The following is a 27,147-nucleotide window of genomic DNA, read 5'->3' as shown; positions in this document are numbered from 1 at the left end:
ATATATATATATATATATAACAAAAACACACAGGAGGGCTCATAATCTTGGCTTCAACTGTATATCATCCGCAACTTTCGCTCCTTTTACAGACCACATTCCCAGGTTTTTAGTTTATTATTGACCAAAGGATCTGAAGCCAGGCCAAACACACACACACACACACATTCATTCGCTCACACAGGCTGAAAGAAACTAACATTAGCGTCGTTCAGCAGCGATGAAGAGCCGTAAAGCAAAAATGATATACGCAGATCATATTCACCTCATTATAAAATAACACACAGGTCATAATAAATCTAAAAGTCGTCATATTTCTCTGATGTCACTGTTAATGTCACACTCTACAGAGTCTCTAGAGCCTGTCGCTCTGGTTTCGTTTCTGTATTTTGTGTCTGTCTCTCCTTGGCTGTAGTTTCTCCAACATGCGGCTGCTGTTTGCCCTGCACCACTGAGTCCTCCTTCCATACTTTACGAATCTGCAGTCATACAAACAGACAAACAAACAGATGAAAAAAACAAAAAAAACAAAAACAAAGAAAAACATGTTAGACTTGGTGAATGGATGGATCCGTGCATTATATGAAAGGCTTTTCACACATACTTTAACCCTGGATTGTCTTATTTTGTTGGCTATTATTTTTATATATATATATATATACATATATATTTTTTAAGTTTTCAGGTTGCAATGTCCCGAATTTTGCTTGTCAACCTTGAGCCAATTGCTATCAAGTGTTTTGGTTCAATTTGGAATTTCCCCAACCAGCACAGAGCCCGGGGGACCAGAGTGAGTGCTCCGACTCAAGGCCACATTGCTTTTTGCGCATTCTATTTTGTCGCCCTCTGGAGTTTTTGTATTGCCTGTTTTGTTCTGAGTAGATTTCTTTGCACCTACGGATCATTAACAGCCGGCTAATAGGAACCCAAGCTGCAGCACCTGGAGGCGGGGACTTGAGCGGCCGTCCAGACGCGGAGTTGTGCTCCTTAGTGTTCAGCCTTAGTTTTGTTGTGATTCCTCTCATACTTTGTTTTTACTTTATTTGTTTATCTTAATAAATTCCCCTAGACCAATCCATGTGTGTTTTCCCTCATGGCTGTGGATGTAACAAGAGTGGATTATGTTTTTGATCAAAAAGGATGAGGGATTGATGGATTATAAAAAGGAATGAGGATGTGCATGAATAATTTATAATTATAACAATTTTCCATTAAAAATCATTTTGATGTACAGTTGAAGTCAGAATTATTAGCCCCACCTTAGATTTTTTTCTTTTTTAAATATTTCCGAAATGATGTTTAACAGTGCAACGAAATTTTCACAGTATGTCTGATAATATTTTTTCTTCTGGAGAAAGTCTTATTTGTTTTATTTCGGCTAGAATAAAAGCAGTTTTTAATTTTTTAAACACCATTTTAAGGACAAAATTATTAGCCCTTTTTAAGCTATATATATATTTTTTGATAGTCTACAAAACAAACCATCATTATACAATAACTTGCCTAATTACCCTAACCTGCCTAGTTAATCTAATTAACCTATTTAAACCTTTGAATGTCACTTTAAGCTGTATAGAAGTGTCTAGAAAAATATTATTTACTGTCATCATGGCAAAGATAAAATAATTATTAGAAATGACTTATTAAAACTATTATGTTTAGAAATGTGTTGAAAAAAATCTCTCTGTTAAACAGAAATTGGGGAAAAACAAACAGGGGGCCTAATAATTCTGACTTCAACTGTATGCACTGCATGCAAGAGTTTTTTAAAATATTTATTAGTTTATTAATATATTATTATTTACTATTAAAATGTAGTAAAAATTGTATTTATTGTTGTTTTTATGTTTAATTATTATTTAGTTTTTGTCATCAATTTTAGTTAATTAATTTAATTTTTAAAAATCTATTTTTAAACTTTAGTTAATTAAAAAATTAATTTGTTTTCATACTTAAATTTTTTATTCAGTTTTAATAAATTAATTATTTGTTTTCAAACAAATAACTCGGTGACATTTTTAGTGTTGCTTGTTTTAGAAATTTGAATTCAATTACTCATTTCTTTATTTCTTCATTACAATTTTGAATTATTTCACTTTAAAACTATATTATAATATATAGTTTATATTATTTTACTTTAAAAGTATATGCAATCAATCCATACAGTCTAAAATAATGAACAAGATAATCCAGGGTTAAAAACAACCAAGAAAACAAGTGTGAAAAGCCCCTAAACACACATATATGATATTTCATGTATATGCTTAAAATGAGCTGTACACTTGTAAAATGGATTGAAAAAAATGAGCATATAAACACACAGAATAGTTTCCAGTATGATACATAATATGCATGACGTGTTGATAAGAGTAATTCGATCTCTTTCGTTCAATTCACAAACAAATCACAGCCTGAAACGCACTCAAACATGCATTTATGCAGAGAAGGAAAAAAAACAGTCAAAATGTCAGTAAAACAGAAACAGGCCACTCAGGAGAAGTTGTTTTTCCCAATGTTCCCTCTGTCGGTTTTTAAATTCACTGCTTATGCATGTGTGTGTAATAATGGAGACATTAATAACTTGTAAAGTAAGTTCATGCATGTTTAAACTAAAACGCACATTCCAACCCAACATTCAGAAGAAACCCCAAAGCTGTCATAGGCAGTCAAACACAATATGATTAGCTGGATTTTTTTTTCATTCTCACACACACACACACAGGGTTAACACACTCAACTAGTACTCTATCTCACCCTCAGAAAGATAAACCCTTCTCCAGGAAAACAGCTCTGCGAGGAAACATCCACAAAAAACATATCTAATAGCTAAACTAGACCGTTTAAGAGCACGTCATGATTTTGCCAAGTATGATGTGATCCTGGATTAACATCTGTTGATCCTGGAACATCATCTTTGTTGGAAAATGTAATCCATATCTATTCCCTACCCCTAAACCCAACCATAACTGTAAATCATTCCTAAGATCAGAGAGGAATAATAGTTGGATAACAATCATGTAGAAGTGCTTAAACCTAACTGAACGCTTAAATTTAAAACGGTAAACATATCTCTTGATTCTGATTGGCTGATTGGAATGTTGTTCCAGGATCACCACACATTTTAATCCAGGAACATGTCCTACTTGGTGAAATCCGGTTGGTGCTATGAGGAATAAAGAGCAGGAGAACCAAACATGCTTGTGTGGATGTCAAGAAAAACTGAGCAAAACCGGGGAAAACTGTAGCATTATTAGTTTGAACTATGCGATGAAAGTGATGCGAATAAATAAGCTCCATAACAGTATGGGTGTCTAATACTGAACTCAATATTGTTTTTTCTGGATAGCTCTGAAAATGATAATTAACCAATATTTTGCTCAGTGTGTGTTGATGCTGCACTGAAAAAAAAATAATTGGATTTTTTATTTTATTTTTATTTTAAGGTAAGTGGACACAAATATTTTATATGAGCTGAGTTTAAACAAACAAACTAAATGTAGAAATGTTCAACTTAATTTGTTTAAATTAATTTCATTTGTTTGCAACCACATCCTAAAAATAGTGAGTAAATCCATACTTAATGAATTTTTTAGTGTGGTATTTTGGCTGGTTTAATCCTAGGCCACAAGTTCATGGGTATTTTTGTAAATTGAGTTTTTCTTCTTTCATTTGGGAAAGAAATAAAGGTAACACTTTAAAATAAGGTTCATTAGTTAATGCATTTACTAACACGAACTAATCATGAACAACACTTGTACAGCATTTATTAATCATAATTGAACATTTACTAATGCATTATTAACATTCTAGTTCATGCTTGGTAACATTAGTTAATGCAGTTAACATGAACTAACAATGAACAACTGTATTTTCATTAACTAACGTTAACTAACATGAATAAATACAGTAGTAAATGTATTGTTCATTGTTTGTTCATGTTATTAAATGCATTACTTAACATTAACAAATGAACCTTATTGTAAAGTGTGACCGACATACAGTATATATTATTCACACACGCGCGGTTAAAAAACACGTTTACATGAAAATGTAAAAACGATTATGAAACGATGTCAAGAGCATGCCAAACCAACAGGTGGCGATGTATCCCTAACCGTAAAGTCATATTGGCGAATTAGAAAACAATAAAAAAAGTTATCCCCTTGTCGAGTGTGACGTCACGTGAAGTGGCTTCCAGGTCCAATCGCTTTATCAAACTGTATGGGTTTATTTTCTTTCGAAAATCACAATTGCAATATATATATATATATATATATATATATATATATATATATATATATATATATATATATATATATATATATATATAAGTCTCTGATGTCCTTAGAGTGTGTATGTGAAGGTTCAGCTCGCAATTTGTTACTATTGCTTTAAATTCAAATGAGGTTGTTCTCCCAGCCCATTCACTTTAATGTGTGGTATGACTTAAAAAGTGGTCATAAACGAATAGTTTCTCAATTCAAATACGACGACTTAACAAGTCAATTATTGCTCCCAGTCGGCTGTCAACATGGCGTATTTTGGTTGCATCAGCCATTGCGCAGACATGTGTCTTGTAAACAATGAAGATCACTGCATAAAATCCGAAGTTAGGAAATAATAGTAATAATAAGCCAAATGTTTGACATTTTATTGTATTTTTGCGGTAACTTACTGGCAGCACTGTTGCCAGAAAGTTACCCCAACTGCCTCTTTACAGTAATTACCTGTAAATGTGTTTTACAGTAACAGGGCCATACTGCAATTTACGTATTTTTTACAGTAAAATAGTCTTACTGCAACTTCTTTTTATGATAAAATGCCCTTTATTTTAATTTTACAGTATGAAAACTTTACAGTAGTTTTACTGTAATTTTATACTCGCAGTACAAAACTTACCATTTAATAAATTCCAAACAATTGACTGTGTACCTACAGAGGCAGTACTTGAGTACTTTGATTACAGTAGAATACCACACATTCCTAATATGCAGTAAGTTACTGTAAAAATGTAAAATGACCAATAAACCAAAGCACTTGAGGGGGGTCAATCATGGTGTGCAGCATCCACTTGGATGATGTGACGGCAGCCACAGGATATTGGTGCCACTGCGCTCACCACACACCAGCTATTGTGGAGAGACAGTGATAAAATTCTGTGAATGGGAATGATTGAGAGGCCTTGATCAGTAAGAGCCGATGGAGAGAATTTGGCCAGGACACTGGGGTTACACCCCTACTCTTTAGTAGTGTCATGGAATTTAATGACCCCAGAGAGTTGGGACCTGACAGTATAGCGTACCCTTCACTATACTGGGGCATTAGGACCCCCTGCTGGTCTCACTAACACCACTTCCAACAGCAACCTAGTTTTCCTATGTTGTCTTCCATCCAGGCACTGACCAGGCTCAGCCCTGCTTAGCTTCAGTGAGTAACTAGTCTTGGGCTGCAGGGTTATATGGCTGTGGCACAGTGTACTAGACCCCAAGATTTTTAAAACTCTTGACAAACAAATGTTTGGTTTCAGTGACACAATAGGGACAGTTCACACAGAATGCGTTTTTCCTTTCAAATTTACTACTTTACGATTGTTTTCCATGTTTTTCAGATGCCGTGTGAAGTTAAAAGAAGCCTTACACCCAGTGCAGCTCATCACTGTTAGTTCCAAAGCAGTTGACCAATTAGAAAAGCTCAGAGTTGGGACAATAATTCCATGTTTCTGTTCACGAATACCCAGTGGCGTAGCGGATAGGCCCACAGGGCATGCACCGTGGGGGGGCCCGTGTGATTAGGGGGCCCGCGTCATTGCGGTTTTCAATAATTGAAAATCCAGCAACCGCAATAATCAAACTCTTGGGAACAACTGTGGTCGGAACCAAAGTTCACAGGTCTGTGTTCTCTAAACACCTCTCAAGCGGTGGACTACTTCATTCTGATTGCTTGCCGCCGAACCGCATCATATCATTGCTCAAAGTTGACTTGATTTGATCTCTCGTTGACGCTCACACCGGAGAAGACGCGCCACACTGTTTCTCGGTGCCGGTTCTCATTGAAAATAAATGACTTCTGGCTACTTTGACGCTCTCGCCGCTTTCGGTTTGTGATCGCTCCTCAGTTTATGAAGGCTTCTCCGCGTTGTCGCTCCACCCGCCCCCCTTTCCCGCTCTATGTGATCGCTCCTTAATTTGTGATCGCTTCCCCGCAATTGTCTCCGGCGATCGCCCCCCCCCACCCTCCCCAATCATCAGGGGGCCCCCGTCAGTGATCCCTGCAGGGGGGCCTCTGCATTTTGCGCTACGACACTGCGAATACCCTCATGCTTTGTCTTTATTGTTTTATTTATGTGTTTTTTTAAAAACCATTTCAAAGCATTGCGTCTTGTTTTTTAGATGTGAATGAGCTCATACTGTGGAAAAGCTGTTTTTTAAAAATACCCATGTTCGTGTGGACAGGGCGATATTATTGAACCACATCATAATTGAAACTATATAAAAAAACAAAAATGTATATTTTATAACTTACTAAAAATTTAGTGGAATTTTGATTGTTTTTAGTAAAGTTAAAACAAACTTTTATCATATTAAAGCTATTATGACAGTACCATAGCTATATATATATCTCACACCCAAACATAACAGCCATAAAACCCATAATCTGACAAGTATTAGCAAATGATGATTTAACAATTAAGGTATCCTAAAAACATTTGCTACTTGTAAACGTTATTCTTCCTATTGCTTAAAGCTGATGCCAATGTGAGCGTAAAAATCATTTTTCAGGAACAAACATTATTTTTAACTCTATGATCTAGGCTGGACTGTACGTTTATTTACAATGACTACGTATGAAAAAAGTAGAAAAACTTGCACGTATCTCCACATATGTGTTGCATTTGCGTGTAGATTTAACTGGAACAATCTAACATGTGCTGCATCTCAATACGACAAGATACTACCAAAGTCCCTTTAAGACAAGTCATTTCACTCGGCGGCCATCATTGAAGCGCCTCTCTACAGTATGCTCGGCCATTCTGTTTGAATAAGGAAATATTAAATTCCCCAAAACTTTTTAAAGCTTACGATTAATTTCATATTAGGAATCGACAATAAAATTCAACAACAACTGTCTCATTAGTTTTATTTCTATATCGATTGATGATTGGCTCCTGTACTAGAAGGCGGTCTTTCTTCGCCATATAGCGATCAATGATTGACTACTGTACTAGAAGGCGGGCTTTATTCACCATATAGGTATCGATTATTAGCTCCTGAACTAGTAGGCAGGCTTTATTCGCCATATAGCGATTGATGATTGGCTCATGTACTAGGAAGGCGGGCTTTATTCGCTACGTAATGATCAATGGTTGGCTTCTGTACAAGAAGGCGGGCTTTATTCGCCATCAATCGATTGATAATTGTCTCCTGTACTAGAAGGTGGGCTTTAATCGCCATATAGCAATTGATGATTAGCTTTATTCGCTTTATTCGCCATATAGCGATCGACGATTGGCTCCTGTACTAGAAGGCGGGCTTTATTTGCCATATAGCAATCGATGATTGCCTTCTATACTAGAAGGCGGGCTTTATTCGCCATATAGCAATTGATGATTGGTTTCTGTACTAGAAGGCGGGCTTTATTCGCCATATATCGATCAATGATTGCCTTCTATACTAGAAGGCGGGCTTTATTCGCCATATAGCAATTGATGATTGGCTTCTGTACTAGAAGGCGGGCTTTATTCGCCATATATCGATCGATGATTGGCTTCTGTACTAGAAGGCGGGCTTTATTCGCCATATAGTGATTGATGATTGGCTCCTGTACTAGAAGGTGGGCTTTATTCACTTTATAGCGATTGATAATTGGCTCCTGTACTAGAAGGTGGGCTTTTGTTTGCCAGATATCAATCGACGATTGGCTCCTGTACTAGAAGGCGGGCTTTATCCGCCGTATAGCGATCGATGATTGGCTCCTGTACTAGAAGGCGGGCTTTATCCGCCATATAGCGACCAACGATTGGCTTCTGTACTAGTAGATGGCTTTATTTGCCATTTTGACGGTTACATTTTTCCCCATTCAAAAAAATACGAGTGACATGTCTTGTGTGTTCTACAGTCCTTGATACTACCGCCATATGAAACTATGGTGGCCTAAAGTCTACAACTATTATGTGCTTAGACTTTTACAATCATTTAGTCATTCAGAAAAACAAAAGTCTGTCCACTTTACCAAAAACAGTTAAAAAAAAGTCACATTCTTGGCTTGAAGAGAGTCAGGAATATATACACACACCCTAGAGAGTGTTCATAGACAAACAGACTGAGGAGCTGAAGCTCTCGGTCATATGTAGGTTATTGCACCTTTGGCGTTGGAGTCCAGAAAGACCTCGACGTAGGATGTGGGAACGTAACCTTCCTCCTCTTCATTTCTTCTAACACGCGTCCATCCGTCACCTTTGTCTTCCTCTATTACGTACAAGAGCTCACCCTCTGTTATTGCAATCGTGCCTTCGTTATGACCTACAGAGAGAGTGATGGCAAACTATGAAAAACAAGTTTCTTATGATTACATTTACAGTGCGTTGCTATGCGGTTGCTGGGGTGATTTGATTGGTCTGCTGTGGTTATTTGAGTATGTTGCTATGCAGTTGTTAGGGTGATTTGAGTACTTCGCTATGTGGTTGCTGGGGTGACTTTAGTATGTTGCTATGAGGTTACTGAGGGTGACTTGAGTGGCCCATGTGTTGCTATGCAGTTGCTGTGATGATTTTAGTATGTTGCTATGCAGTTGTTAGGGTGATTTGAGTATCTTGCTATGAAATTGCTGAGGGTGACTTGAGTGGCCCATGTGTTGCTATGTGATAGCTATGGTGATTTGAGTATGTTGCTATGCAGCTGTTAGGGTGTTTTGAGTATGTTGGTATGCGGTTGCTGTGGGTGACTTGAGTGGCCCATAGTGTGTGGCTATGCGGTTGCTGTGGTGATTTGTGTATGTTGCTATGCAGTTGTAACAGTGATTTAAACATGTTGTTATGCAGTTGTTAGGGTGATTTGAGTATGTTGCTAAGTGGTTGCTGTGGGTAACTTGAATGGCCAATAGTGTGTTGCTATGCAGTTGCTGAGGGTGATTTGAGTATGTTGCTATACAGTTGCCGGAATGATTTGAGTATGTTGCTATACGGTTACCAGGGTGATTTGAGTATGTTGCTCTGAGGTTGCTGTGGGTAATTTAAATGGCAATTAGTGTGTTGCTATGTGGTTGCTGTGGTGATTTGAGTATGTTGCTATGCAGTTGTAGGGGTGACTTGAGTGGCCCATAGTGTGTTGCTATGCGGTTGCTGTGGTGATTTGAGTATGTTGCTATGCGGTTGCCGGGGTGATTTGAGAATGTTGCTATGCAGTTGCTGGGTCACTTGGGGTTATTTAAGTATGTTACTATGCGGTTGTTGTGGGTGACTTAAGTGGCCCATTGTGTGTTGCTATGCGGTTGCTGTGGTGATTTGAGTATGTTGCTATGCAGTTGTTAGGGTGATTTGCGTATGTTGCTATGCAGTTGCTGGGGTAATTTGAGTATGTAACATCTGAGGTTGCTGTGGGTAACTTGAATGGCAAATAGTGTGTTGCTATGCAGTTGTTAGGGTGATTTGAGTATCTTGCTATGAAATTGCTGAGGGTGACTTGAGTGGCCCATGTGTTGCTATGTGGTAGCTGTGGTGATTTGAGTATGTTGCTATGCAGCTGTAAGGGTGTTTTGAGTATGTTGGTATTCGGTTGCTGTGGGTGACTTGAGTGGCCCATAGTGTGTGGCTATGCAGTTGCTGTGGTGATTTGTGTATGTTGCTATGCAGTTGTAACAATGATTTAAACATGTTGCTATGCAGTTGTTAGGGTGATTTGAGTATGTTGCTAAGTGGTTGCTGTGGGTAACTTGAATGGCCAATAGTGTGTTGCTATGCAGTTGCTGAGGGTGATTTGAGTATGTTGCTATGCAGTTGCCGGAATGATTTGAGTATGTTGCTATACGGTTACCAGGGTGATTTGAGTATGTTGCTCTGAGGTTGCTGTGGGTAATTTAAATGGCAATTAGTGTGTTGCTATGTGGTTGCTGTGGTGATTTGAGTATGTTGCTATGCAGTTGTAGGGGTGACTTGAGTGGCCCTTAGTGTGTTGCTATGCGGTTGCTGTGGTGATTTGAGTATGTTGCTATGCGGTTGCCGGGGTGATTTGAGAATGTTGCTATGCAGTTGCTGGGTCACTTGGGGTTATTTAGGTATGTTACTATGCGGTTGCTGTGGGTGACTTAAGTGGCCCATTGTGTGTTGCTATGCGGTTGCTGTGGTGATTTGAGTATGTTGCTATGCAGTTGTTAGGGTGATTTGCGTATGTTGCTATGCAGTTGCTGGGGTAATTTGAGTATGTAACATCTGAGGTTGCTGTGGGTAACTTGAATGGCAAATAGTGTGTTGCTATGCGGTTGCTGGGGTGATTTGAGTATTTTGCTATGCAGTTGTTAGTGTAATTTTAATGTGTTGCTATGCAGTTGATGGGTCATTTGGAGTGATTTGAGGGTGCTCACTAGGGTTTGAGCCTGAGCTCATATTATTGCTGTGAATATGTATTTATTGCTGAAATACCTTCGAATGGATAAAGGGCTTTGCAGGTGCCGATGGTCGGAAGCATGTCTTCCTCAGCATCATCAAACTCATCTCCAGACTCAGCTGTTTCTGGTTGGACTTTAGATTCATTAGATGTCTGGACCTCAGAACTCGGTTCCTCTGTGTAACTGCCATCCGGACTGCTCCATCACACACACGCACACACACGTACACAATAACTATAGCAGCTGTCATGAAAACACAAGTGACTGGAAACTGAGAGTGAGCATTAACCTTAGTTAAAGGAAATAAAGTTGTTCATTGTTTAATGATTATTCTTAAATGCTGCACATGTATTTTTCATTATTATTTCATGTCAGTAAATACATAAAATAACATTAATAAATGAAGCCTTATTCTAAAGTGTGACCAAAACATTAACTTTAATGTTTCAACTGAGATAAATTTAAATATATTGCGATAAAATGCAGAAAATGATTGATTAAACCAGTAATAAACAAAATAGGTGCGTAGTTAGAACTTAAGCAAAAGTTCATTCATTTTAAATCAAATGAAATTGCGGGCGGAGTCAAAAGGTCCCTCAGAAGCACAGACGTGTGTTTATGTGTGTGTGAGTGTGTACCTCTCTCTATCCTGTGCGCAGTTGTTGTTGGTGGGTGGTGTGCTGTTTTGGGTCTCGTATACGGTGCTCGTCCTCCGTGAAGTGTCACTCTTTACCGGCATCCTTCCTTCGACCTCTGCTAACCAGCCCTAAAAACACACACACACACACACACACACACACACACACACACACACACACACACACACACACACACACACACACACACACACACACACACACACACACACTAATTTCCACTGAACTGCTCACCCAGGCCTGTGCTATATAGAGATATTCAATGACACACACCTCAAATTTCTGTGCCTCCACCTGCAGTTTCTCAATGTTGTGGGCGATCTCTGCTAACCGTGGGTCCACACTGTTGGGATCCCCCATCTGTGGGTTCTTTATATATACCTCTTTCATTTTAGTCAAAGCATCTCTGCAGAGAGAAAAAAAGGGAAAAAAATTAAACATTTTACTGAAATATTTAAAAATATTATAGAAATCCCCAATAGTTTCTGGGGCCTCATGTACGAAGACTTGCGTGGAAATCTTACTAAAACATTGCGTACGCACAAAGCTGTAAATGTGCGTACGCAGAAAAATTTCAGATGTATGAAACACTGCGTACGCCGAATCTCACGCATATTCTTTTGTACATCCGAATGAACGTGAAACTGAGCGCAACATGCACGAGCACAAAACCCCACCCTGCCTCCTCCCCCGTATGAATATGCTAATGACTATGCTAATGGAAAAACCCAACGAAAAAGCAACGGCAAAAGCAAGCAAAAAGAGAAACTTTGAACAGAATGTGAATTGGAGGTGCTGCTTTCGGAGGTAGACCGGAGAAAAGCGGTGTTATTTGCAGGTTTGTTCTCCGGAATTAACAACAAAAGAAAAAAAATAGAGTGGGAGAGTTTAGCTGATGCGGTTAACACAGTTGGGTCTGAACATCGCACTGAGTGCATTTAAAACAGAAATAGTGTGGTTTATAACTGAAAAATGTTGCAGTACCCTTAGCAGTCTCAGTGTCGCACCTCATAAGAAGCATGTGATCATGTACTGACATGTTCGAGCATTAACTCGGCTCGAATCCAGCGTCTAATGAATTCTTTCTTTTTTCCCCCGCTACATATCAGATTTTGCCCACTATTTATCAAGAGAAAGACAAGTAGGAATCATCAATAAGTTTGTGCATCATATTTTATTTGCACATTTATTGAATGGAAATGTTTCTGATTCACGCTTGCAAATTCATCTTCAGATAGTGTCTTTATAGCAATGTGCGTGCAGTAGATCGCTCAGATTACATTGGGAAAACAGGCGACCGCTGCAAATTGTGCTTTAATGTTTAGCTGGTCAACTGTATGGTATGGAAATCTTACATACCTACTATATGAACCCGTCTCATACAGCTGCCATTGCAAGGCTCAGACACTTTGTAGAGAAGAATTTAACACAACTGCCTCTAGGAGTCGCCAATGGAAATAAAACAGACACGCACAAAAAATGTGCGTACGCCTGCCAGAAAGCTGCCATGAACCTGCGCACATTGCCAATTTCAGTTCATTGTTAGTAAATCCAAACATGAGCGATTCTGAGCATGAAACCTGCCATACGCAAAGTTTTTGTGCGTACGCAGCGTTGATACATGAGGCCCCTGGTCTTTTGGAAGATGATTCAAAAAAGAGTTTCAACTAAGAGTTCTTGATTGGCTTTCTCATGCTGAAAAACATGAATATTGTCCATCTATTTCAACAGCCGTTACAAATTAAAGGGAAAAAGAGATTAACTGAAGTAAATTATTCATTCTGTCTGTCCTAATGTTTTTCTAGAAGATTACAATAGTGTTTTTAAAAACCCTGTGAGATGTTGGGAAATGCTGTAAAAATTCCCTAACATATGTCCTAAATAAAGGTATTGAGGGAAAGAAAGAAAAAAGATGGATGGATGGATGGATGGATGGAAAAAAGAAAGACATGATTAAAGAAAACATAAAATAAAAAAGTACAAAATGGATGGATGAAAATGAAAGAGATGGAAAGAAGGAACGAAGGAAGATGGATGAACAAATGAATGGATGGATGATTGAATGGGTAAATGAATTGATGGATATTTGGATGGAAAGAAATTATTGAAGAAAGAAGAATAGATGGCTGGAAGGAAGGAAGGAAGGAAGGAAGAAATGGATTGATGAATGTACAACATGATGGTCGGATGGATGGATGGATGGATGGAGATGGATGGAAAGAAAAAATAAAGAAAGATGAATGGTTGGTTGGTTGGAAAAAATAAAGAAATGGATGGGTGGATGGATGGATGGATGGATGGATGGATGGATGGATGAATGGAAGGAATGATGGAAAGAAAGATGGATTGATGGATGGATGGAAGGATGGATGGATAGATTAATGGATGAAAGAAACAAAGAAAGAAACAAGTAGGTGAATGAATGGATTGATGAATGGAAAAAATAAAGAAATGGATGGATGATGGAAGGATGTTTGGAAGAATAGATGGATGAAAAAATGGATGGAAAGAAAAAAAATGGATTGATTAATGAAAAAAATTATAGATGAATTGATGGATGGATGGAAAGAAATAAATGAAAAAAGATGGATGGATGATTGGTTTGTTGGAAAAAATAAAGAAATAGATGGATGGGTTGACTGATGGACGAAAGAAACAAAGACAGGAACAAATAGGTGGATGGGTGGATGGATGGAAATAAATAAATTAAAGACATGATGAATGGCTGGATGGAAAACAAAGAAATAGATGGATAGATGGATGGAAAGAAGGAAAGAAGGAAGGACAGATGGATGGATGGATAGATGAATAAATTGATAGATGGAAAAACCAAAGAATAGAACAAATAGGGGGATGGATGGATGGATGGATGGATGGACAGATAGATAAAAAGTTAGACAAACAGATAGATAGATTGACAGGCAGATAACATTGTGGATGTATAGCACATTGCTCTTTTTTCCTTTACATATTTATATCAGCTTCTTTCCTTTTCACATCTTTAAAGAAAGAAAGATAAAATTTAGAATGACATGAGGTGGGTGTGTGTGTGTGTGTGTGTGTGTGTGTGTGTGTGTGTGTGTGTGTGTGTGTGTGTGTGTGTGTGTACCTCTGATCCATCTCTTTCTGTATGTCTTTATTGATGTCGTCAATCTTGGCCTGCAGCTTCTTCCGTCTCTGCTCTGGAGGAAGATGACTGAAGTCCTCAGGATTGGAACCCTGAGACAACACACATACATCAAGACACAAACACTGAGAATCTCAAACTTTTAAAAAACACACACCAAAAAATACAACAATAATAAATATGCATACGCATAAATAGGGCGGGTCAAACCAGGACACATCCAACCACATCAACTGACTATTAAGAAATGACTCTCTTCCTGTCATCTGGTTGGCTAACTGACTTTGGAAACCGGCCAATCAGCTTACAAATCAACTGTTTATCAAAGGCAAACCAGATGAGCTGATTACATCTAAGATCAATGATTAAATGAACCTATTCAGTCCAATGCCAACAACAAATAGTTCTCACAATATACACATACCTTTTTTGTTGCTTGGTTTATAATCTATAAAACTTTAAAATCTGATTCCTATCTTAAAGGATGGATTTGCTTTGCATCTGTCCTCATGTGCCCTATCGGCTTCTCTCTCTCTCAGTAATATCTTGTTTCTGTCTACTTTAATGTATTGATCTTGCAAACACTTGAGCCAATGTTTTTCCACATTAGTTCACTTACAGGAACTGTAATCTTAACCACATGATGGCGCTAAAGAGCCGTGATTTTGAGGATGTTAAAGGAAACCTATTAGGCCGTTTTTACAAGTTGCAAAAAATAAGTCTCTGATGTGTGTACAGTATGTGAAGTTTCAGCTCAAAATACCACACAGATAATGTTTTATAACTTTAACTTTAGATTGTTTTTATAATTGACCCTTTTAGGGTTTGATCCAAACTGTGCAGTAGGTGACTGTCACTTTAAATTCAAACGAGCTTGTGCTCTTTTCAAAAGAGGGCGGAGCTTCAAATGCCTGCATGTTAGCAGATTCAAAACAAGACTAACGTTACCTGTGTGGAAAAAAAACGAAAACGTGAAATGTGTCTTCAGAAGAACTATGGAGACTGTGCTGTTCATTTTTGCATCCTAAAATTTATAACGCCTCTTAGGGCTTACTCACACTATGCTATCCGAACCGTACCCAGGCCTGTTTCCCGTATCGTTTGAGAAGTGTGTGCGCGCTGAATCAGGCTCAGGCACAGTTCACTGTTCGCGGTTCACTTGGGCTTTGGCGCGGTACGCTTGTGTGTGAGCGCAAAACGTGCCTGATCCCGAAACTGAAAGCGAGACATGACTTTTAAGGGGTTGTTTCATATGGAATAATTAATCATTCTTACCGTTCAATGAACGCAAACTGTCGTAGTTTATTAAAGACGCAAACCCCTCACTGCACCACAGCTGCGCCTTAAGCAAACCTCCTAATTCCTGCAGCACGAGGACTTTATGACTGTTTATGAGCGTCAAAAGTGGCTGATCTGTTCGGCAAAATATTTGACTGTGTGTCACCGTATCCCAAACGACTACAACAATATAACTAGAGAAATCTCCACTGTGCTGAGCGAGAGAGCTTCTCTACTGTACAGCGCGGCATCGATGACATAAGCATGCCCAGGCCCGAATGTAATGTGAGTGCAGGCCGTCGGGGGAGACGGGAGGGAGGACAAGCGTGCTTTGGCCCGGTTCAAGGCAACTGTACATAGTGCGAGTATGCCCTTAGTCGCTGACATTGTCTTCAACAGGTTCAGTGCAACAACTCTAATGGTGGACGGCTGCTTCTCACTCAGGGCTATTTATGTTAATGAGTAAAAGATAGTCACTAATGGGCGGGGCCTTTCCCCTCTGATGACACGTACAAAGGGAAAGTTTTGGTTTGGGTTAGGGTAAAATAGAATTCATTAATTTTTTACCAGTAGAAGATGGTTATACTCACACACAGTTACCACACAACTGTTTAATATTTGCATAATAGGTCCCCTTTAAAGCCCTTATGATTATTTTTAGCCAATAAAGCACACTGTATCAAATTTGGGCCCAATCCCAATTCTACCCCTTAGCCCTTCCCCTTAACACCTACCCCTCATTTTGCACCTTCCCGTGAAGTGGTAGGGGTGTCCCAATTCTCCTTAGCTTGAAGGCGTAGGGCTAAGTGGAAGGGGTGAATACCCCTTCAAGCGAAAATTTTTCCGGAGCACACTCAAAATCAAGGGGTAAGAAAATTTCCCAGAATACACCAATCACAATGGCAGATAGTTACACCCGGAAGTCAGGAGATCCACAAATTAGTATTTTTTTGTCATTAATACGAATTTTTACAACAAGCACATGCTTTATTATATTCATAACCGTGTTCGAGTGTTACCAAATTGCTTTAAAAAAAAACACTAAAATAAAAACAGCTAAATTTGGCTATCTATAATCCCTAATAATATCTCCTGTAAAGCAGTCCCACAACATTCTGACACTCGAATACCCAGTCAGAAAAGTCTAGTGACTGGGGATGAGTTTTTCTTACAGTGTCTGGCATAATGTTAATGTTGTTTTCTTGCGTTTACATAGATGAATATGGCCACTGTGTTAAATGCACAGTATTATTGCCACATGAGATTGTTATGATACATAATATATGCCTTTAATGATTTCCTGAAGATAAATACAAAAAAATAAAGCAACTAGAATAACTCCAGCAGTCGCTATCGTCTGATCTCATATGAAGCATGAGATAGCGATGACATATGATGACGTGTGCAGGTGCTGTAGTGCTGTCCCAATTCTTAGGGGTAAACTTTTAAGCCTTTCCCCCTCACACTCAGTTTTAAGGGCCAAGGGGAAGGGGAAAAGAAAGGGGTACAAAAATAGAATTGGGAATGGGCCTTCATATGCATTTTAGGGCCTCTCAAATGATTAAAACATTCCTGAATAACCCATTCTAGATGCTCGGATTGATAGTTAATATTTTTCACAAGTAAAAGACTTTTAGAAAAATGGTAGGATTGTGTGCTTTTTATTTAATTGGATAAAATAAACCCAATAACTTTAACTTTGTTTGAAATTTTTTAAAATAAACACATTCCTGGCTGAAGTAACTTTTTCATTAACTGTAATTTTTAACAAAATCATGTTTACTCAATTACTCAATCATTCCATTTCACTTAATTATATTCCCCCCCCCCACTAAAAATGACTATAATGTTGTTTTAAAGAATAAAAAATATACTATAATAAAATAAATTGAAATATTATGAAGGCAGTGGTGCAGTAGGTAGTGCTGTCGCCTCACAGAAAGAAAGTCGATGGTTCGAACCTTGGCTCAGTTGGCGTTTCTGTGTGGAGTTTGCATGTTCTCCCTGCCTTCGCGTGGGTTTCCTCCGGGTGCTCCGTTTTCCCCCACAGTCCAAAGACATGCGGTACAGGTGAATTGGGTTAGCCAAATTGTCCGTAGTGTATGAGTGTGTGTGTGAATGTGTGTGTGGATGTTTCCCAGAGATGGGTTGCGGCTGGAAGGGCATCCGCTGCGTAAAAACTAGCTGGATAAGTTGGCGGTTCATTCCGCTGTGGCGACCCCGGATTAATAAAGGGACTAAGCCGACAAGAAAATGAATGAATGAATGTCTGCTTTTCTGTTGCATATCTCATTGATTTAACAGGCTATTAGAGTTTCATCTTGCTTTACAGCAATATATATATCAGCATCTGCATTAAACTTCATATTTTATATTCATATTCATTTTTCACATTACATTTTTCTCACTTTGAGTAAAAATAGGTGTATTTCAGCTTAAATATAAACTCCATATCATTACTCTTTCATACTTTATGAGCCATTAAATCATCCAAAAACAACAAACACTCCTTTTTTCTCTTTTTCATGTCTAAAGTTTAGATGAATATTCATAAATAGTTGAATTTATATTGAAATAGTTCAATACAAATAAATAAAATAAAAATACATATCCTTTTCACTATTATTTCATATCAGGTTTGAGACAGGCATCCTGAAAATCTTATTTATCTTTATATAAAATTGTACTTCATGTACTAGCAGCATTGTATTATTTCAGCATGGACTGAATAGGTTGTAAGACGGCTGTATGCTTTCTTTAAAAGCCGTCTACGGGTCAATTAAAGCTTCTGACTAAAAGGTCAAAGGTCACAAGGCAGGCACAGCGACCTTACCACTTCTTCCACACCATCATACTGTCATGCAACAACAAACAACCAGAAAATTCTAAGCATGCGTTGCATTATTACTCCAAAAAGATACACATAAATAAAAGTCATTGGTCATGACAGGCAAAACTCATTACAGGCAAACTTAAAAAGATTTAAAACAAAAATAAATGTACACAAGCACAACATACAGTACATGTACACTCAACTTGGTACTCACCCTCTTCAAAAACAAAGACAAATTGTTAAAATAAAATGTTTTGATTATTATAAGATTAGAAAGATGTAATTCTAAAAAAATAAATGTTAGAAATTAACTTAAACTAACATGGATCAAAATGTCTATTAAAAGATGAAGATTTACAGTAAACGGAAACCAAACAATGCATACAAGTATAATAGTTAACTTAAAAATACTACACCATTGGGTAATTCAATAATCACATGTAAAAACAGTAAAAGGCTTTGTGATTGCTTGATCTATTCTAATCGATATTTTTTAAAGAAATAATTCACACGTCATCTTGTGATCAAAATGTATTCAATAAAACACAAAAAAGAGATTTCGCAATATGTTTACGCTGCTCTTTTCCATACAATGAAAGTGATTCTTTTCAGCATCTCCTTTTAGGATGGGGTGTGCGATACTTACAGAATATATTTTGAGGGTTTGTTTGATAACAATAAATGAATGTTTTTGCGATGGTGCTTTGGCTGGTTTACGACTAAATAAGTAAGACTCTGAAACCACCAGTAGGTGGCGACAAGTCCTTATTATTACAAGTGAATTATTCATTCAAATGATTCATTAAAATTGCAGATTCAATTAAAAACAGAGTCTGGCTGCGTCAGAAATCGACTATCACTCAGTAGGTACAGCATTTAAATTGAAATTTCTACTCGACTGCTAGAAAAGTACGTTCAATACAGTATGAATGCGAGTAGTATGAATGGAACTGGTACGGTACGGTAATTACCCTTAAATTTAGAAATTTATTTGACATTCCTACTACATTTTTTTATTGTAAGAGAGCCCAAACAAAAATTATATATGCATTTTTCATGTGAACTATTCCAATAAATAATCACATTTCAGCATATTATATACCACACATCTAGTTAGCGATTAAAATAAATGACTTTGTTTGATGAATACAGTAATTACCTGTAAAACTTGGAAATTTATTTGACCCTTAGCTGAAGGGGACGAGTGCCCAAACATAAACTATACATTAATTTTTCCTGTGAAATGTCTCTTTTAATGTTCACTAAACCATCATAACTGATAAGCACATTAACAGTAACCACATTTCAGCATATTATATACCACACATCAGGTTAGTTATTAAAATGAATCGCTTTGTTTGATGAATACAGTAATTACCTGTAAAATTTTGAAATTTATTTGACATTCCTACAGTATTTTTAAGAGTAAATAAAAAAATATTGCACACCCTTAGCTGAAGGTAAATTAATAGAGAGCCTAAACAAAAAGTATATATTAATTTAACGTGAACTTTCTCTTTAAATGTGCACTACACAATCTTAACTGATAAACACATTAAAAATAACCACATTTCAGCATATTACATACCACACATCAGGTTAGGGATTATTTGACATTCCTATCGTATTTTTAACAATTATATTTCAGCAACCACAGATGTTTTTTTTTTTTTTACCGTAAATTTTACAACTAAATTAAACTATTTTTATTATATTAGTGACTATATTGTTATATTAGTATGACTATATTAGTGAATAAGATATTATAAAGTCATAACAGAGTCACTTTTACAACATTATCATTAATGATAAATATCGCACCCCCCAAACTGAAGGTCAGGAGTGCCCAAACATAAAACTATATATGAATTTTTCATTTATATCAACGGTGTCCAAAGTCGGTTCTGGAGGACCGGTGTCCTGCTGCTCCAACTTGCCTCAACACACCTGCCTGGAAGCTTCTACTATGCTTAGTAAGAGCTTGAGTAGCTTGTTCAGGTGTGTTTGATTAGGGTTGGAGCTAACTTCTCCAGGACACCGGCCCTCCAGGAGTGTGGACACCCCTGATTTATATTAACTAATCACAGCACACTTTGTTTGATGAATACAGTAATTACCTGTAAAATTTAGAAATTCTCTTGACATTCCTACTGTATTTTTAATAATAAAATAAATATCGCACACCCTTAGCTGAAGGTGAAAAGTGCCCAAACATAAACTATATATTAGTTTTTCCTGTGAACCGTCTCTTTAAATGTTCACTACACCATCTTAACTGATAAACACATTGAAAATAACCACATTACAGCATATTATATACCACACATCAGGTTAGGGATTAAAATGAATCACTTTGTTTGATGAATACAGTAATAACCTGTAAAATGTAGAAATTTCTTTGTCATTCCTACCATATTTTTGACAGTAAAATAAATATTGCACACCCTTAGCTGAATTTTTCATGTGAACTATATCTTTAAATGTAAACTACACTGATATGCACATTAAAAATAATCACTTTCAGCATAATATATACCACACATCCGGTTAGGGATTAAAACGAATCACTTTGTTTGAAAGAGACCAAAATCAAAGACAGATAAACAAACACAAGGACAAAAACGGGTTTCAGATCACCTCGATAAGGTTCCGCACGTGGGCATTGAGTGAGAGCTACACAGAGGGACAGTCACCACGGCAACGAGACAAAACAAAACAAAACACACATCAACAAAAAAGAGAAATCAGACAACAAACATGGTTTCCAACTTAAAAGGTCAAATTATACAACGACAAAAAAAGTTACGTTAAAGAAAAATATCCATAAGGGTTGAACACAAAGGAACGACGTGATGTTAAAGGACCATTTGTGTTATTACGGCGACGAACATGCTACGGTCATGCCGCGACGGACATGCTAATGAGTTCATGCTTACCAGCTTCAGAGAGAGCTTCTCATGGACGAAAAGACAGAGCGATCGAGGGAAACAACCCAGAGAAGAGAGAAAACATCAGAAAGGAGCAAACATCAGATCGCTGTACACCTCACACTGTCAAAAATATCTGTTTATTAACGGTTACCGTGTTTTGTGATTCATTAACCGTTGAGAATTGCATTATAGGAGCTTGATCTCTGCTCTGGCGACTTTCAATGTTGAAACTTCAGTTTAACAAAGTGACTTATTGACATTAATATCTTGTAGAAGAAATAATATGTAGAGAAATATTCTGTAAAAATAACAGAAATTGTACTGGTTGTTTATTACAAGGTTTTGTAGTGAATTGTACAACACCAACCAAGACAATATATTACTTTAAACTATTAAAAATGTCAACAAAAGTCGCTTTTTTGAACATTTTTTAAGGTTAGACGTTATTGGAAGAAAGATCTCGGTCCCATAATGCAATTCAAAAGCATAAAGAAATGATAAATAAAAAACATGAATCACTAAATACAGAAAACTGCTAATTTACAGATATTTTCTTACAGTGTGCACACACACACACACACACATGCAGTGTTCATGAGTTATGATGATGTCACAGCTGAAGCTCACCGCATCATCAGTTTTGGCAGGCTGTCAGTGTTTGTGCTCAGTCATAAGACTAATATCTGCTGGCGGAGCCGAGGGGAATTTAGCTGAAAGCCTCATATTGGCACTTAAATGGGAAAACTGGCACATTAGCGGAAGTACAGGCCTTTAATACACATTTTTGGAGGGCTTTCCAACAGATTCCAGAATGCTCTAAACTTTAAATCAGATTTGTTTATAGAAGTCCACCAGAAAAAGATGTGTTAAAGTCCAAATTCAACTCTGTGGTTTTGGGTCTCATTGACTTCCATTCTATTTTTGCCCATACTATTTAAGTAAATGAGATAATTTGGTTATCAACATTATTCAAATAAATTCATACATCAATTTTGGAAGATTTGTGGTTCCACTGTCGCCAATCATTGAAAAAATAAACGATACAATTTTATATTCAGTGGTCTTAACTAATGAACCGTAATTACTGTGTAAATACATGTTTTTACATTGTACTTATGAATGATTAAACACCTGCATGTGATTACATTTGTAATTAATCTAGATTCATTTTAATTCCAGACATTTTTTTTTTAATGACACACTTTTACACCTGGTGTTTTGCGTGTTGATGTGCACTCTTACATTGACGCTCTTTTTTTGTGACGTAGTGTTAAACATTGGCGATAAGCATGAGAAAAATCCCCCCGCTGTGAACAGGCCTTAAAATTTCTTGAAACGAAATGTTTTGGGTCACATTGACTTGGATAGAATGGAAAATTATGCTATAGATGTCAAAATGATTTGACCACCAATATTCTCCAAGAATTGCAAATAGAGTAGGTTTACCTCCCATTGACTACCATAGTTTTGGATCCATCAACCTTCAGTAGTATGAACAAAAATTACTATAGAGGTAAATGGGCCCTGGAAATGTTTGGTTACCAACAATCTCCAATTAAAAGAATAAATTTAAAGTCCCTTTAACTTTCCTAGTTTTGTCATCTATTACTTTCCATAGTATAGTATGGGCCAAAAAATTACAATAGAAGTCAATAAGGCGCAAAAACGTTTTGGGTATAGAGTTCTATAGTTTTGCAATAGAGTTCTATAGTTTGCACTGTTAAAGACAGTAACACCCAGATCTGTTTGATTATAAACATTCTTCAAAGAAATGCATATAGGTTTGCGTCCCATTGACCACCATAGTTGTGGATCCCACAACCTTCAGTAGTGTAGACAAAAACTACTACGGAAGTAAATAGGCCCTGGAAATGATTGGTTACCAACAATCTTCAAGTAAAAGCAATCAGGTTTTGGGTACAATTGACTTCCATAGTAATTTCTGGGTTTTTTGACTTCCATAGTTTTGGCATCTACTGCTATCCATAGTATAGTATGAACCAAAACAATCCAATGTAAGTCAATAAAACACAGACAAATTTAGGGTCTCAACAGAGTTCCATCGTTTGCTCAAAATACTGTTAAAGACAATAAGACCCAAATCTGTTTGATTATTAACATTCTTCAAAGAAATGCATAGGTTTGCGTCCCATTGACTACCATCGTTTTGGATGCCACAGTCTTCAGTAGAATTGACAAAAATTACTATGGAGGTCAATGAGCCCTGGAAATTGATAACCAACAATCTTCAATTAAAAGCATTCAGGTTTTGGGTTTTTGACTTATGTAATTTCAGGTCCCTTTGACATCCATAGTTTTGGCATCTATTGCTTCCCATAGTATAGTATGAACCAAAATATTACAATGGAAGTCAATAAGGGCGCAGAAAAGTTTTGGCTCTCAACAGAGTTCCATAGTTTGCTCAAAATACTGTTGAAGACAATAAGACCCAAATCTGTTTGATTATTAACATTCTTTAAAGAAATGCATAGGTTGGCGTCTCATTGACTACCATCGTTTTGGATCCCACGGTCTTCAGTAGAATGGAATGGACAAAAATTACTATGGAGGTCAATGGGCCCTGGAAATGCTTGTTTACCAACATTCTCCAATTAAAAGCATTTAGGTTTTGGGTATTGACTTCTGTAATTTCAGGTTTCTTTGACTCAAATAGTTTTGGCATCTATTGCTTCTTATAGAACAGTATGGACCAAAAAAATTCAATGGAAGTTGACAGGGTGCAAAAAAGTTTAGAGTCTCAATAGAGTGCCATAGTTTGCTTAAAATACTGTTGAAAACAATAGGACTAAAATCTGTTTGATTATCAGCATTCTTGGAAAAAAAAATGCATACAGGTTTGAAATGACTAAAGAACTATTCTTTTCCTTTTTTTAAATAATGGGTTGTCTATTCATTTGTGTAGAGTTACTGAAGTTTGCCCTGCACGCTTGCGTTTTTTTTAGGAACTTTTTTGGTTTGGTGCGTCAATCTTATTAATGTTATTATTGACACACTGAGCAAGGCTTTGTGCCGAAACGTCTATGTCTTTTAATCAACCGTAAAATGTAAGAAAATAAATAAGTACGAAGCAATTGAGTGCGAATCATTACCTTTTGTCTGTTCATTTAAAATAACTTGATCAATTAAAATCTGCGTGGATCAGAAGTTGCTGAGGACTTTTATTTCAGTTTGTTGATGTTCTTCCAACTGAAACTAAATATTGAGTAGAGACGGGGCTTTCTTTTGCACATCATTCCCTCATAGCAAACTAACGGTACTGAGACTATTAATACACGGTTGCTAAAGAAACCCTCAGGTTGGCATCAACTGAAGGAGCGCTACTCCAAAACGTAAAAGCAGACGATCAAACTTTCATTGAAGATTCCCTAAACAAACTAATTATTTCAGTGGGTTAACTTGCACAAATACATTATTCACCTTCAGGATAACAATGTGAGCCTGCAAAGTAAATGTTGCAAATTTTGATTTTACATGGACTTTAAATATTTTAATATTAATATAGTTGCCCTAATGATGAGCCAACATCCAAAAAAACATTTTACTTTTGCAATGGGATGTATTTGTGTTAAACTGTATATCCGATGAGAATAAACTGGACATATTTTTATCAAATCAAATGGCTCTTGTGTTCGATGCAGTGAACTTCAGCAGGTACCAATGAACCGAGTGTTACGAGGTCACATGAGGATGACTTCATCCATCTAAAGCAATAGTCAGCCAACATGATGGAGGATGAGGGATAAGACAGAGGAGAGAGAAAGAGAAACAAAAATAATGGAACTGTTCTAGACAGGCTAGTTTTTGAGGAGGCCACTACAGCAGAGAGCATTGGGGGTAGTTATATCTGAGCTGGGATCAAAACAAGTCACTGAGAAAAGGTAAGTTTTGACTGAAAAAGAGGCTGTGATTATCAATTGATTACTTTAATTGTAATAAATAAATAAATAAATACCACTAATTGAGCAAATATATTCCAATATTATGTTAATGTATATTAAAAGAAAAAGCAAAAATATGACTTTTTTAAAAATGGTATTTAAATAAAAAGTGTTAAAAATACATAAAACATATAATAAGAATTAAATGCTTTTGTCTCTCTTTCATGTTTTAATTGACTTATTTAAATGAAAAATACATTAAAAACAAAATAATAAAAATAACCAGAAATATATAAAAAATGTAAATGCTTTTGTCTCTTTTTTAAGTTTTAATTTATTTACTCAAATGCAAAATACATTAAAACAAAATATAAAAAATAACCTGAAATACAATTAAAAATGAAATGCTGTAATCTACTTTTTCAAGTTTTAATATTTTTATTCATATACAAAATACATTAGAAACACAATAATACAAATAACCTGAAATATATAAAAAATGTAAATGTTTTTGTCTGTTTTTCATGTTTTAATTTATTTATTTATTCATATGCAAAATACATTTAAAAAAAAATATTTAAAAAAAATAACCTGAAATACAATAAAAATTTGCTTTTGTCTAATTTTTTATGTCTTAATTTATTTATTCATATGAAAAATACATAAAAAATATAAAATGACCTGAAATATAACAAAAAATGAAATGCATTTGTCTACTTTTTTATGTTTTAATTTATTTAGTCATATGCAAAATACATTAAAAACAAAATATCACAAATAACCTGACATATAATTTTAAAAATATGTAAATGCAAGTAATAATACAATTTTGCAATATTTTGCTACATTAATATTTCATTTTTTACTTGTTTTGTGAAAAAAGGATGCTGAATCTGCAAATAAATTACTTAATAAAAGTATAATTTTTTTAACTCTCAGTATAAACTCACTTTGATTTGTGATTTTAGGGAAAAAAACAAAAAAACTTTTCCTTAATGTTTTCTAGAGACTTTTTCAAGTTTTAGGGTGCTCAAACTGTCTAATTATGATCTTGACAAATGTGTTTTGACAAACGCATGAACGCACTGACAGGACGTACAGTTCAGCATGTTTAAACACTTCTCAAACTCATGAATGTGTCAACAAGATGTCAAATTCAGCGCTTTGTTTGTAACAGTAATAGATAGCAAATACAGACGTGTGTTTGTGTGAACGTGATGTACATATAGAGAGGTAAGCATATAAATATATCACAGCAGCAAAAACGACACTAAAAGGGGTCAATTCTGAACGTATCTACGTGTGATGAAAGTGTTACGAGTATCGGATAAATTAAACAGTACTTGTGACACTTTGAGAATTAACCCCTCCCACACAAGCTGATTGGCTGCCAGAGCAAAAGGGCGGAGCCAGGCTGCTGGGATTGCACATGGGAGGCAGGGTCAAAAGCCAGAAGAGCCAATGAGAAGGTCTGTTGATGATGATGCAATCTTCTTTACTTAAAGATGGATCCTAGTATTGAAATTCAGACTTTAACCTCATTCAAGTGATGAAGATTTTGTTTAAATGGGTTTGTAATGCTACTGAATGATCTTTTTACATTAAACAACCAAAATAAAAACACTGAAATGAGGTTAAGTTTGTGAAAACAATGTATATACTCTAATTTCAGCTATCATTCATTCGAACTCCCACATACACACATCTAAACAGATATCTTTATTGGAAAATAAAAATAATAATAATAGCTATAATAAAATAAAATGAAATAAATAAATAATATGCAGGATTTATTACTTGTCAGTTTGAGTAAAATGTTAGTATT

At 36.3% G+C, this 27,147-nt stretch overlaps 1 protein-coding gene across 44 annotated transcripts in view; it reads right to left on the bottom strand.

The window, feature by feature from the left end:
- Nucleotides 1-101: 101 nt before the first annotated feature.
- Nucleotides 102-27,147, bottom strand: part of fnbp1b (formin binding protein 1b) — a 175,508-nt gene continuing 148,462 nt past the window's right edge. For 11 of the 44 annotated variants that reach the window (XM_068215979.2, XM_073935751.1, XM_073935752.1 and 8 more), the window contains 7 exons: nt 21,430-21,444; nt 21,131-21,166; nt 14,365-14,474; nt 11,529-11,661; nt 11,238-11,365; nt 10,634-10,797; nt 8,254-8,519 (listed from right to left, as the gene is read on the bottom strand). In XM_068215979.2, coding sequence (XP_068072080.2) covers nt 8,341-8,519; nt 10,634-10,797; nt 11,238-11,365; nt 11,529-11,661; nt 14,365-14,474; nt 21,131-21,166; nt 21,430-21,444 — 765 coding nt within the window. In that variant the 3' untranslated portion in view covers nt 8,254-8,340. Of the gene's footprint in view, nt 480-8,253; nt 8,520-10,633; nt 10,798-11,237; nt 11,366-11,528; nt 11,662-14,364; nt 14,475-21,130; nt 21,167-21,429; nt 21,445-27,147 lie in introns of those variants that run through there. The other 33 variants (XM_073935753.1, XM_073935757.1, XM_021468990.3 and 30 more) reach the window with 14 other exon arrangements.

Source organism: Danio rerio, chromosome 21 (assembly GCF_049306965.1).
Source record: "Danio rerio strain Tuebingen ecotype United States chromosome 21, GRCz12tu, whole genome shotgun sequence".
Taxonomy (NCBI): Eukaryota; Metazoa; Chordata; class Actinopteri; order Cypriniformes; family Danionidae; genus Danio; species Danio rerio.
This window is presented reverse-complemented; position numbering and strand designations above follow the sequence as displayed.